The 14125-nt window shown below is 51.3% G+C and overlaps 1 protein-coding gene across 1 annotated transcript; it reads right to left on the reverse strand.

Annotated features, from left to right (window-relative positions):
- Positions 1-1187: 1187 nt before the first annotated feature.
- LOC144489492 (disintegrin and metalloproteinase domain-containing protein 19-like) lies at positions 1188-13353 on the reverse strand (the record flags this gene model as incomplete). Its single annotated transcript, XM_078207357.1, has 5 exons — positions 1188-1545; positions 1745-1887; positions 2420-2504; positions 12162-12328; positions 13282-13353. Coding segments are annotated over 5 exons (825 nt in total), but the record flags the coding sequence as incomplete, so codon positions are not given.
- Between the last annotated feature and the right edge of the window lie 772 nt (positions 13354-14125).

Consider the following 14125-nt stretch of genomic DNA (forward strand, 5'->3'; position numbering starts at 1 on the left):
TTAGAGAATATAAAGACTGACAAATCCCCAGGGCCTGATGGAATCGATCCAAGGCTGCTCAGGGAGACGAGAGATGAAATCGCTGGGCCTCTGACGCAAACCTTTAGAACCATAGAACCATAGAAAATTACAGCTGTTGCAGCTGTATAAGGTGCTGGTGAGGCCACACCTGGAGTACTGTGTACAGTTTTGGTCTCCTTACTTGAGAAAGGATATACTGGCACTGGAGGGGGTGCAGAGGAGATTCACTAGGTTGATTCCGGAGTTGAGAGGGTTGGCTTATGAGGAGAGACTGAGTAGACTGGGGCTATACTCATTGGAATTCAGAAGAATGAGGGGAGATCTTATGGAAACATATAAGATTATGAAGGGAATAGATAAGATAGAAGCAGGGAAGTTGTTTCCACTGATGGGTGAAGCTAGAACTAGGGGGCATGGCCTCAAAATAAGGGGAAGCAGATTTAGGACGGAGTTGAGGAGGAACTTCTTCACACAAAGGGTTGTGAATCTGTGGAATTCCCTGCCCAGTGAAGCAGTTGAAGCTACCTCATTGAATGTTTTTAAGGCAAGGATAGATAAATTTTTGAACAGTAAAGGAATTAAGGGTTATGGTGAGCGGGCGGGTAAGTGCAGCTAAGTCCACAAAAAGATCAGCCATGATCTTATTGAATGGCGGAGCAGGCTTGGGGGGCCAGATGGCCGACTCCTGCTCCTAGTTCTTATGTTCTAATGTCAGGATTTGGGGTCAGGGTCAGCGTTTGGGTTGAGGGGTCAGAGTTGAGGGATCAGTGTTTGGGGCCGGGGTTTGGGGTCGGGGTTTGGAGCCGGGGTTTGGGGTCGGGATTTGGGGTCGGGGTTTGGGTTCGGGGTTTGGGGTCGGGGTCGGGGTTTGGGGTCGGGATTTGGGGTCGGGGTTTGGGGTCGGGGTTTGGGGTCGGGGTTTGGGGTCGGGGTTTGGGGCCGGTGCCGGGGTTTGGGGTCAGTGTTTGGGGTCAGTGTTTGGGGTCGGGGTTTGGGGTCGGGGTTTGGGGTCGGGGTTTGGGGCCGGGGTTTGGGGACGCGGTTTGGGGTCAGGGTTTGGGGTCGGGGTTTGGGGTCGGGGTTTGGGGCCGGGGTTTGGGGTCGGGGTTTGGGGCCGGGGTTTGGGGTCAGGGTTTGGGGTCGGGGTTTGGGGCCGGGGTTTGGGGTCAGGGTTTGGGGTCGGGGTTTGGGGCCGTGGTTTGGGGCCGGGGTTTGGGGTCGGGCTTTGGGGCCGGGGTTTGGGGTCGGGGTTTGGGGTCGGGGTTTGGGGTCGGGGTTTGGGGCCGGGGTTTGGGGCCGGGGTTTGGGGTCGGGGTTTGGGGTCGGGGTTTGGGGTCGGGGTTTGGGGCCGGGGTTTGGGGTCGGGGTTTGGGGTCGGGGTTTGGGGCCGGGGTTTGGGGCCGGGGTTTGGGGTCGGGGTTTGGGGCCGGGGTTTGGGGCCGGGGTTTGGGGTCGGGGTTTGGGGCCGGGGTTTGGGGCCGGGGTTTGGGGTCGGGGTTTGGGGTCGGGGTTTGGGGCTGGGGTCTGGGGTCGGGGCCGGGGTTTGGGGCCAGGGTTTGGGGTCGGGGTTTGGGGTCGGGGTTTGGGGTCGGGGTTTGGGGTCGGGGTTTGGGGTCGGGGTTTGGGGTCGGGGTTTGGGGTCGGGGTTTGGGGTCGGGGTTCGGGGTCAGTGTTTGGGGTCGGGGTTCGGGGTCAGTGTTTGAGGTTAGGGGAAGGTTCTGACCCTGTTGCAGCCGCCATAATGCAGCCTCCCTGTTCGGCCGAGGCCCGGACACAGCAATGTGGACCATCATGCCTCATGCCAAAGTTGTGTCCAATCTCGTGAGCCATCGTCGCAGCTGCACCAATCGCAGGAGCCGAATGATCCTGAGGACGAATCAGAAACAATCAACTGCTCTGTCGCCACAACATGGAGAGAGGCTTCAAAAATCTGACCCTGACACCACTGACTCCCCATTGTCCCGTGACCCCCTACTGACCCCTCCGCTGACCCCCTGCTGATCCCTCCGCTGACCCCTCCGCTGACCTCTCTGCTGACCACTCTGCTGACCCCTCACTGACCCCCCACACTGACCCCACCACTGTCCCCTCCGTGACCCCGCCTCACTAACCCCAGACCCTGTTGACCTTCCCACGGACGCTGCCGTAAATATCTCACGGCGGCAACTCCCCCCCCCCCCCCCGGTAAATATCCCACCGCGGTAACTCCCCCCCCCCCCCCGGTAAATATCCCACCGCGGTAACTCCCCCCCCCCCCCCCCGGTAAATATCCCACCGCGGTAACTCCCCCCCCCCCCCCCCCCCCGGTAAATATCCCACCGCGGCAACTCCCCCCCCCTCCCCGGGTAAATATCCCACCGCGGTAACTCCCCCCCCACCCCCCGGGTAAGTATCTCACCATGGTAACTCCTGCTGAGCTATCCGAGGAGCACATTCCCTCCAATGGTGCCATGCCAATCGTGGTTCCTTTAAATGTGATGCCTCTGTAACAGGACAGGAATATTATTGGGCACGGAAGCAGCAGGATGTTCAGGAGAATTCCCTTTAACACCCACTGAAGGGGGAATTAAGAAGCTCCTCATCTTTCACAACATTAGATACCTCTTATTCACTGGCCTAGTATTGGGCAAGCCAATGGCCAGAAGGGGGCATTGTAAGTGGAATGGGCTGGGAAGATATTTACACCAGTCGACATTGAGGCACTGACGGAACCAGCAGCATTCAGTTCAATAACTTTTAAAATAGGTTGATGAGTTAATGAGAAGCAGTTTACACATACAGGATGCAGTAATTGATTGAAACGAGTGATTCTGAGTGTAAAACGCCGACGCTGAGATGTTGTATTGGGAATATCGATCAAAAAGCATTTTACCACAAGCCATCATGGTAAAAGTCACTCAGGCAAAGCCATACTTTGAAAGAATATTTGGGCCTTGGAAATATCAAGTTTTATCAGTAAATGTTTGGATGGGAGAACATTTCGAATACTTAATCATGTTTCATTAATAGGGTTTATTCACTGTCCGGACGAGATGGACTGGTGCCCAGGTGTGGTGTCGCGAGTTAGTCGGGTTACACATCTACACAGTGATCTATCAGGGAACTCATGAGAACATTTATTTGAACTCTGGGCTGAGCACCTTAGGCTACTAGGCAACCGGCGAGTGGGGTCAGCCAAGACAGGAGTTAGCATCCGGATTTCATGGACTAATAAAATACCATTAGGCTGCAAAGTGGGATGCAATTGGCTAAAATATTTGACAGGTATCATTGTTGATTTGTGCACCCTGAAGATGAGTGATTTAAAGTTACTGAAAGGCAGGAATGATTGATAAAAATACCTATAATTGATGTGTTCTGAATTGTAAATGTTGGTGAGGTTCTGCTGCTCGATGTCAGAGATACTGAACCCTTTGATGAACTCCTGGTGGCTGCTGCTTTAAATGAAGTTACATCTTTATCCAGAGATACCGGCCTTGTCTAAACTCGAGGCAGTATCAGTCACCTCGGTTACACATCAACACGGGTAAACACATTCCGACCCAGATAATCCCCGATCCCCACCCAGATAATCCCCATTCCCACCCAGATAATCCCCATTCCCACCCAGATAATCCCCATTCCAACCGGATAATCCCCATTCCAACCGGATAATCCCCATTCCCACCCGGATAATCCCCATTCCCACCCAGATAATCCCCATTCCACCCGGATAATCTCCATTCCCACCCAGATAATCCCCATTCCACCCGGATAATCTCCATTCCCACCCAGATAATCCACATTCCAACCGGATAATCCCCATTCCAACCGGACAATCCCCATTACCACCCGGATAATCCCCATTCCCACCCGGATAATCCCCATTCCACCAGGATAATCCCCATTCCTACCCAGATAATCCCCATTCCCACCCGGATAATCCCCATTCCAACCGGATAATCCCCATTCCACCCGGATAATCCCCATTCCAACCGGATAATCCCCATTCCTTCCAACCGTATAATCCCCATTCCACCTGGATAATCCCCATTCCCACCCGGATAATCCCCATTCCCACACGGATAAACCCCATTCCAACCCGGATAAACCTCATTCCCACCCAGAAAAACCCCAATCCCACCCAGATAAACTCCAGTCCCACCTGGATAATCCCTGATCCCATCCGGATAAACACATTCCCACTCGGATAAACCCCAATCCCATCTGGATAATCCCCATTCCCACCCGGATCATCCCCGATCCCACCTGGATAAACCCCAATCCCACCCGGATAAACCCCAATCCCATCCGGATAAACCCCAATCCCACCCGGATAATCCCCGATCGCACCCGGATAAACCCCAATCCCACCTGGATAAACCCCAATCCCACCTGGATAAACCCCAATCCCACCTGGATAAACCCCAATCCCACCCGGATAATCCCCGATCCCACCAGCCAGGATCAAAGAACAAAGAACAAAGAAAATTACAGCACAGGAACAGGCCCTTCGGCCCTCCAAGCCTGCACCGACCATGCTGCCCGACTGAACTAAACCCCCCTACCCTTCCGGGGACCAAATCCCTCTATTCCCATCCTATTCATGTACTTGTCAAGACGCCCCTTAAAAGTCACTACCGTATCCGCTTCCACTACCTCCCCCGGCAACGAGTTCCAGGCACCCACCACCCTCTGTGTAAAATGTCTGCCTCGTACATCTCCTTTAAACCTTGCCCCTCGCACCTTAAACCTGTGCCCACTAGTAATTGACTCTTCCACCCTGGGAAAAAGCTTCTGACTATCCACTCTGTCCATGCCTCTCGTAATCTTGTAGACTTCTATCAGGTCTCCCCTCAACCTCCGTCGTTCCAGTGAGAACAAACCAAGTCATTGTTCCACCGGAGCAAAGTAGAGAGGGAGCGATTCGTGTCAGGAGTGGCTGAGGGTAAGAGTGATTTTTTTTACCTTACATTTTAGCAGAGTTTTTTTTCCAGTTAAACGGGAAACCGGAAGTAGGCCGCGGGGAGGCCTGGGAAGATTTTTTTTGCCCGATAAATTTGAACGGGGAGTTAACCCGAGACTCTACACCTGTAGAGTCCCCCACCCTCCCCCCTCCTCTAACCTAAAAAAAAGACTCGGAGTAAGAACAAACAGAGTTGTTATCTCTGGTTTGTTACCCGTGCCACGTGATAGTGAGGAGAGGAATAGGGAGAGAGAGCAGTTGAACACGTGGTTACAGGGATGGTGCAGGAGGGAGGGATTCAGATACCTGGACAATTGGGGCTCATTCTGGGGTAGGTGGGACCTCTACAAACGGTGTGGTCTCCACCTGAACCAGAGGGGTAACAATATCATGGGGGGGAAATTTGCTAATGCTCTTCGGGAGGGTTTAAACTAATTCAGCAGGGGAATGGGAACTTGAATTGTAGATCCAGTGTACAGGAGGTTGAGAGTAGTGAGGTCATGGATAAGGTTTCAGAGTCGCAGGAGTGTACTGGCAGGCAGGAAGGTGGTTTGAAGTGTGTATACTTCAACGCCAGGAGCATCCGGAATAAGGTGGGTGAGCTTGCAGCATGGGTGGGTACCTGGGATTTCGATGTTGTGGCCATCTCGGAGACATGGATAGAGCAGGGACAGGAATGGTTGTTGCAGGTTCCGGGGTTTAGATGTTTCAGTAAGATCAGGGAAGGTGGTAAAAGAGGGGGGGGGGTGTGGCATTGTTAGTCAAGGACAGTATTACGGTGGCAGAAAGGACATTTGATGAGGACTCATCTACTGAGGTAGTTTGGGCTGAGGTTAGAAACAGGAAAGGAGAGGTCACCCTGTTGGGAGATTTCTATCGGCCTCCGAAAAGTTCCAGAGATGTAGAGGAAAAGATTGCAAAGATGATTCTGGATAGGAGCGAAAGTAACAGGGTAGTTGTACTGGGGGACTTTAACTTTACAAATATTGACTGGAAAAGCAATAGTTCGAGTACTTTAGAGGGGTCAGTTTTTGTCCAATGTGTGCAGGAAGGCTTCCTGACGCAGTATGTAGATAGACCAACAAGAGGCGAGGTCACATTGGATTTGGTACTGGGTAATGAACCAGACCAGGTGTTTGATTTGGAGGTAGGTGAGCACTTTGGTGACAGTGACCACAATTCGGTTATGTTTACCTTAGCAATGGAAAAGGATAGGTATATACCGCAGGGCAAGAGTTATAGTTGGGGGAAAGGAAATTATGATGCGATTAGGCGAGATTTAGGATGCATAGGTTGGGGAAGGAAACTGCAGGGGATGGGCACAATTGAAATGTGGAGCTTGTTCAAGGAACAGCTACTGCGTGTCCTTGATAAGTATGTACCTGTCAGGCAGGGAGGAAGTGGTCGAGTGAGAGAACCATGGTTTACTAAAGAAGTTGAATCTCTTGTGAAGAGGAAGAAGGAGACTTATGTAAAGATGAGACGTGGAGGTTCAGTTAGGGCGCTTGAGAGTTACAAGTTAGCCAGGAAGGACCTAAAGAGAGAGTTAAGAAGAGCCAGGAGGGGACACAAGAAGTCCTTGGCAGGTAGGATCAAGGAAAACCCTAAAGCTTTCTATAGGTATGTCAGGAGTAAAAGAATGACTAGGGTAAGATTAGGACCACTCAAGGACAGGAGTGGGAAGTTGTGCGTGGAGCCTGAAGAGATAGGAGAGACGCTAAATGAATATTTTTCGTCAGTATTCACGCAGGAAAAAGACAATGTTGTCGAGGAGAATACTGAGATACAGGCTATTGGACTAGACGGGATTGAGGTTAATAAGGAGGTGGTGTTAGCAATTCTGGAAAGGGTAAAAATAGATAAGTTCCCTGGGCCAGATGGGATTTATCCTAGGATTCTCTGGGAGGTGAGGGAGGAGATTGCAGAGCCTTTGTCTTTGATCTTTCTGTCGTCATTGTCTACAGGAACAGTGCCAGAAGACTGGAGGATAGCAAATGTTGTCTCCTTGTTCAAGAAGGGGAGTAGAGAGAACCCTGGTAATTATAGACCGGTGAGCCTTACTTCTGTTGTGGGCAAAGTATTGGAAAAGATTATAAGAGATAGGATTTATAAGCATCTAGAAAGGAATAATTTGATTAGGGGTAGTCAGCACGGTTTTGTGAAGGGTAGGTCGTGCCTCACAAACCTTATTGAGTTCTTTGAGAAGGTGACCAAAGAGGTGGATGAGGGGAAAGCAGTTGATGTGGTGTATATGGATTTCAGTAAAGCATTTGATAAGGTTCCCCATGGTAAGCTTTTGCAGAAGATACGGAGGCATGGGATTGAGGGTGATTTAGTGGTTTGGATCAGGAATTGGCTAGCTGTAAGAAAACAGAGGGTGGTGGTTGATGGGAAATATTCATCCTGGAGTTCAGTTTCTAGTGGTGTACCGCAAGGATCTGTTTTGGGGCCACTGCTGTTTGTCATTGTTATAAATGATCTGGATGAGGGCGTAGAAGGATGGATTAGAACAAAGAACAATACAGCACAGGAACAGGCCCTTCGGCCCTCCAAGCCCGTGCCACTCCCTGGTCCAAACTAGACCATTCTTTTGTATCCCTCCATTCCCACTCCGTTCATATGGCTGTCTAGATAAGTCTTAAACGTTCCCAGTGTGTCCGCCTCCACCACCTTGCCCGGCAGTGCATTCCAGGCCCCCACCACCCTTTGTGTAAAATATGTCCCTCTGATATCCGTGTTAAACCTCCCCCCCTTCACCTTGAACCTATGACCCCTCGTGAACGTCACCACCGACCTGGGGAAAAGCTTCCCACCGTTCACCCTATCTATGCCTTTCATAATTTTATACACCTCTATTAAGTCTCCCCTCATCCTCCGTCTTTCCAGGGAGAACAACCCCAGTTTACCCAATCTCTCCTCATAACTAAGCCCCTCCATACCAGGCAACATCCTGGTAAACCTCCTCTGTACTCTCTCCAAAGCCTCCACGTCCTTCTGGTAGTGTGGCGACCAGAACTGGACGCAGTATTCCAAATGCGGCCGAACCAACGTTCTATACATCTGCAACATCAGACCCCAACTTTTATACTCTCTGCCCCGTCCTATAAAGGCAAGCATGCCATATGCCTTCTTCACCACCTTCTCCACCTGTGACGTCACCTTCAAGGATCTGTGGACTTGCACACCCAGGTCCCTCTGCGTATCTACACCCTTTATGGTTCTGCCATTTATCGTATAGCTCCTCCCTACATTATTTCTACCAAAATGCATCACTTCGCATTTATCAGGATTGAACTCCATCTGCCATTTCTTTGCCCAAATTTCCAGCCTATCTGTATCCTTCTGTAGCCTCTGACAATGTTCCTCACTATCTGCAAGTCCTGCCAATTTTGTGTCGTCCGCAAACTTACTGATCACCCCAGTTACACCTTCTTCCAGATCGTTTATATAAATCACAAACAGTCAATTTGCATTTTGGAAGGTCTAATACAGATAGGAAATATACAGTAAATGGCAGAACCTTTAAGAATATTGATAGGCAGAGGGATCTGGGTGTACAGGTTTACAGGTCACTGAAAGTGGCAATGCAGGTGGAGAAGGCAGTCAAGAAGGCATACGGCATGCTTGCCTTCATCGGCTGGGGTATTGAGTTTGAAAATTAGTAAATTTGCGGATGACACTAAAGTTGGTGGAGTTGTGGACAGTGCGGAAGGTTGTTGCAGGTTACAGAGGGACATAGATAAGCTGCAGAACTGGGCTGAGAGGTGGCAAATGGAGTTTGATGCAGAAAAGTGTGAGGTGATTCACTTTGGAAGGAGTAACAGGAATACAGAGTACTGGGCTAATGGTAAGATACTTGGTAGTGTGGATGAACAGAGGGATCTGGGTGTCCATGTGCATAGATCCCTGAAAGTTGGCACCCAGGTTGATAGGGTTGTGAAGAAGGCGTATGGTGTGTTAGCTTTTATTGGTCGAGGGACTGAGTTTCGGAGCCAGGAGGTCATGTTGCAGCTGTACAGAACTCTGGTGCGGCCACACTTGGAGTATTGCGTACAGTTCTGGTCGCCGTATTATAGGAAGAATATGGAAGCATTGGAAAGGGTGCAGAGGAGATTTACCAGGATGTTGCCAGGTATGGTGGGAAGGTCTTATGAGGAAAGGCTGAGGGCCTTGAGGTTGTTTTCGTTAGAGAGAAGAAGGTTAAGAGGTGACTTAATAGAGGCATACAAGATGATCAGAGGATTAGATAGGGTGGATAGTGAGAGCCTTTTTCCTCGGATGGTGATAGCTAACACGAGGGGACATAGCTTTAAATTGAGGGGTGAGAGATATAGGACAGATGTCAGAGGTAGGTTCTTTACTCAGAGAGTAGTAAGGGCGTGGAATACCCTGCCTGCAGCAGTAGTGGATTGGCCAACATTAAGGGCATTTAAATGGTCATTGGATAAACATATGGATGATATTGGAATAGTGTAGGTTAGATGGGCTTTAGATTGGTTTCACAGGTTGGCGCAACATCGAGGGCCGAAGGGCCTGTACTAAGAACATAAGAACATAAGAAATAGGAGCAGGAGTAGGCCATCTGGCCCTTCGAGCCTGCCCCGCCATTCAACAAGATCATGGCTGATCATGTACTGCGCTGTAATGTTCTATGTTCTAAGTTTCTCCAACCTCTCCTCATAGCTAATGCCCTCCATACCAGGCAACATCCTGGGAAATCTTTTCTGTACCCTCTCCAAAGCCTCCACATCCTTCTGGTAGTGTGGCGACCAGAATTGAACACTATATTCCAAGTGCGGCCTAACTAAGCTTCTATAAAGCTGCAACATGACTTGCCAATTTTTAAACTCAATGCCCCGGCCGATGAAGGCAAGCATGCCGTATGCCTTCTTGACTACCTTCTCCACCTGCATTGCCACTTTCAGTGACCTGTGTACCTGTACACCCAGATCCCTCTGCCTATCAATATTCTTAAGGGTTCTGCCATTTACTGTTATATTTCCTATCTGTATTAGACCTTCCAAAATGCATTATCTCACATTTGTCCAGATTAAACTCCAGCTGTCATCTCTCCGCCCAAGCCTCCAACTGATCTATATCCTGCTGTATCCTCTGATGGTCCTCATCGCTATCCGTAAATCCAGCAACCTTTGTGTCGTCCGCAAACTTACTAATCAATCCAGTTATATTTTCCTCCAAATCATTTATATATATTACAAACAGCAAAGGTCCCAGCACTGATCCCTGAAGAACGCCACTTGTCACAGCCCTCCATTCAGAAACACACCCTTCCACTGCTACCCTCTGTCTTCTTTGACCGAGCCAGTTCTGTATTCACAAAGAACAAGAACAAAGAAAATTACAGCACAGGAACAGGCCCTTCGGCCCTCCAAGCCTGCACCGACCATGCTCCCCGACTGAACTAAAACCCCCTCCCCTTCCGGGGACCATATCCCTCTATTCCCATCCTATTTATGTATTTGTCAAGACGCTCCTTAAAAGTCACTACCGTATCCGCTTCCACTACCTCCCCTGGCAATGAGTTCCAGGCATCCACCACCCTCTGTGTAAAAAATCTGCCTTGTACATATCCTTTAAACCTTGTCCCTCGCACCTTAAACCTGAGCCCCCTATTAATTGACTCTTCCACCCTGGGAAAAAGCTTCTGACGATCCACTCTGTCCATGCCTCTCATAATCTTGTAGACTTCTATCAGGTCTCCCCTCAACCTCCGTTGCTCCAGTGAGAACAAACCGTATGCCTTCTTGACTACCTTCTCCACCTGCATTGCCACTTTCAGTGACCTGTGTCTATCAATACTCTTAAGAGTTCTGTATTAGACCTTCCAAAATGCATTACCTCACATTTGTCAGCTCACCTCTGATCCCATGCGACTTCACCTTCTGCACCAGTCTGCCATGAGGGACCTTGTCAAAGGTCTTACTGAAGTCCATGTAGACAACATCCACTGCCCTACCCTCATCAATCATCTTTGTCACTTCCTCGAAAAACTCGATCAAGTTAGTGAGACACGACCATAATGAATGATGGCGCAGTGTCGACATCCTCAGCAAAAGTGCGGCTCTCAGTAGGGCTCTTGGTGTCACAGTCACAGAAACAGGCCCTTCGGCCCAACTTGTCCATGCTGCCATTTTTTAAAACCCCTTAGCTAATCCCAATTGCCCGCATTTGGCCCATATCCCTCTGTACCCATCGTATCCATGTAACTATCTAAATGCTTTTTAAAAGATAAAATTGTCCCCGCCTCTACTACTACCTCTGGGAGCTTGTTCCAGACACTCACCACCCTCTGTGTGAAAAAATTGCCCCTCTGGACACTTGTATCTCTCCCCTCTCACCTTAAACCTATGCCTTCTAGTTTTAGACTCCCCTACCTTTGGGAAAAGATATTGACTATCTACCTTGTCTATGCCCCTCATTATTTTATAGACCTCTATAAGGTCACCCCTCAGCCTCCTACGCTCCAGAGAAAAAAGTCCCAGTCTATCCAGCCTCCCCTTATAACTCAATCCATCAAGTCCCGGTAGCATCCAAGTAAATCTTTTCTGCACTCTTTCTAGTTTAATAATATCCTTTCTATAATAGGCTGACCAGAACTGTACACAGTATTCGAAGTGTGGCCTTACCAATGTCTTGTAAAACTTCAACAAGACGTCCCAACTCCTGTATTCAATGTTCTGACCAATGAAACCAAGCATGCCGAATGCCTTCTTCACCACTCTGTCCACCTGTGACTCCACTTTCAAGGAGCTATGAACATGTACCCCTAGATCTCTTTGTTCTGTAACTCTCCCCAACGTCCTACCATTAACTGAGTAAGTCCTGCCCTGGTTCGATCGACCAAAATGCATCACCTCACATTTGTCTAAATTAAACTCCATCTGCCATTCGTCAGCCCACTGGCCCAATTGATCAAGATCCCGTTGCAATTGGAGATAACTTTCTTCATTGTCCACTATGCCACCAATCTTGGTGTAATCTGCAAACTTACTAACCATGCCCCCTATATTCTCATCCAAATCATTAATATAAATAACAGTGGGCCCAGCTTCTTGTTGGGTGATGCACCCCCAGTGTCACTGCCGTCCACACTTCGTACCCCATCATTAACCAGTGAGCCTGGTGCTGAATGGACTCCAGCGAAACCCAGCTCCCACGTCCTGGATCCACTTACGTGATCAGTTGTGCATTATCGTGCTTTGCTCGGAGCAGCAGACGCTGCCTCCATTTGAGAAAAGCGTAAAGCACTTTATTGGAATCTTCGCTCATCTGTATCTGATCGGAATGTGTCCAAACCTCCAGTCCAATCAGAGCAATCCGGATATTCAGCGCTCTGTAAAACTGTCGGGAATAAAACAAAGAGACTCAGCAGCAGTTCATAGAACTCGGAGCCTGCACGACCTACACAGCACAGGAGAGGCCATTCAGCCCCTCCACACACATTAGCATGCCACACGGTGACTGGGAGCCACACGGTGACTGGGAGCCACACGGTGACTGGGAGCCACAGGGTGACTGGGAGCCGCACGGTGACTGGGAGCCGCACGGTGACTGGGAGCCGCACGGTGACTGGGAGCCGCACGGTGACTGGGAGCCGCACGGTGACTGGGGGTGGTGGGGGTGCACGGCGACCTGGTGGGGTGGGGGCAGGGGGGGTGGTGCACGGTGGCCTGGCCCGGGGGGGGGGGGGGGGGGTGGTGCACGGTGACCTGGCGGGGGGAGGGGGGGGGGGCGACGGGGGCGGGGGGGGGGGGGGGGCAGTGGTGGGGGGGGGGGCAGGGGGGGGGCAGGGGGGGGGCGGGGGTGGGGGGGGTGCACGGTGACCTGGCAGGGCGGGGGTGGGGGGGGGCCGCGGGTGGGGGGGTGGGGGCGGGGGTGGGGGGAGGTGGGGTGGGGGCGGGGGTGGGGGCGGGTGTGGGGGCGGGGGGGTGGGGGGGGCGGGTGTGGGGGCGGGGGGGGGCGGGGGGGTGGGGGGGGCGGGGGGGTGGGGGGGCGGGTGTGGGGGCGGGGGGGTGGGGAGGGTGGGGGGGGCGGGGGGCGGGGGGTGGGGAGGGTTGGGGGGGCGGGGGGGTGGGGGGGGTTGGGGGCGGGGGGGGTTGGGGGCGGGGGGTGGGGGGGTTGGGGGCGGGGGGGGTTGGGGGCGGAGGGGTGGGGGGGGCGGGGGTGGGGGGGGCGGGGCTGGGGGGGGCGGGGGTGGGGGGGGGGCGGGGGTGGGGGGGGTGGGGGGGGCGGGGGGGGGCGGGCCGGGCCAGGGGGGCGCTGCGCACAGTCAGATGTGATCAGCATTCACTCACCTTATCCACATAGTTTGCAATTTCCAACATTCTCTCCTTGGTCTTGGGGAGATTGCGGAGCTGTTTCTGAAACTGAGACAGTCCAACAAGAATAAATACCCGACCAATGGGAATCACACTGAATAAATGTCACTCACACAGGTAGATAAATCCCCGGGACCTGATGAGGTAAATCCCAGGACATTGCGGGAGGCGAGGGAGGAAATTGCGGGTCCCCGAGCCGAGATATTTGAATCATCGATAGTCACGGGTGAGGTGCCTGAAGATTGGAGAGTGGCAAATGTTGTGCCTTTGTTTAAAAAGGGCTGCAGGGAAAAGCCTGGGAACAACAGGCCAGTGAGCCTCACATCTGTGGTGGGTAAATTGTTGGAAGGTATTTTGAGAGACAGGATCTATAGGCATTTAGAGACGCAAGGACTGATTAGGGACAGTCAGCATGGCTTTGTGAGTGGAAAATCATGTCTCACAAATTTGATTGTGTTTTTTGAAGGGGTAACCAAGAAGGTCGATGAGGGCAGTGCAGTTGATGTTGTCTACATGGACTTTAGCAAGGTCTTTGACAAGGTACCGCATGGTAGGTTGTTGCATAAAGTTAAATCTCACGGGATTCAGGGTGAGGTATCTAAATGGATTCAAAATTGGCTTCTTGGCAGAATGATGTGGAGATGCCGGCGTTGGACTGGGGTAAACACAGTGAGAAGTTTAACAACACCAGGTTAAAGTCCAACAGGTTAATTTGGTAGCAAAAGCCACACAAGCTTTCGGAGCTGCAAGCCCCTTCTTCAGGTGAGTGGGAATTCTGTTTCACAGAGCATATAAAGACACAAACTCAATTTACATGAAT

This window comes from Mustelus asterias, unplaced genomic scaffold (assembly GCF_964213995.1).
Source record: "Mustelus asterias unplaced genomic scaffold, sMusAst1.hap1.1 HAP1_SCAFFOLD_2238, whole genome shotgun sequence".
NCBI lineage: Eukaryota > Metazoa > Chordata > Chondrichthyes > Carcharhiniformes > Triakidae > Mustelus > Mustelus asterias.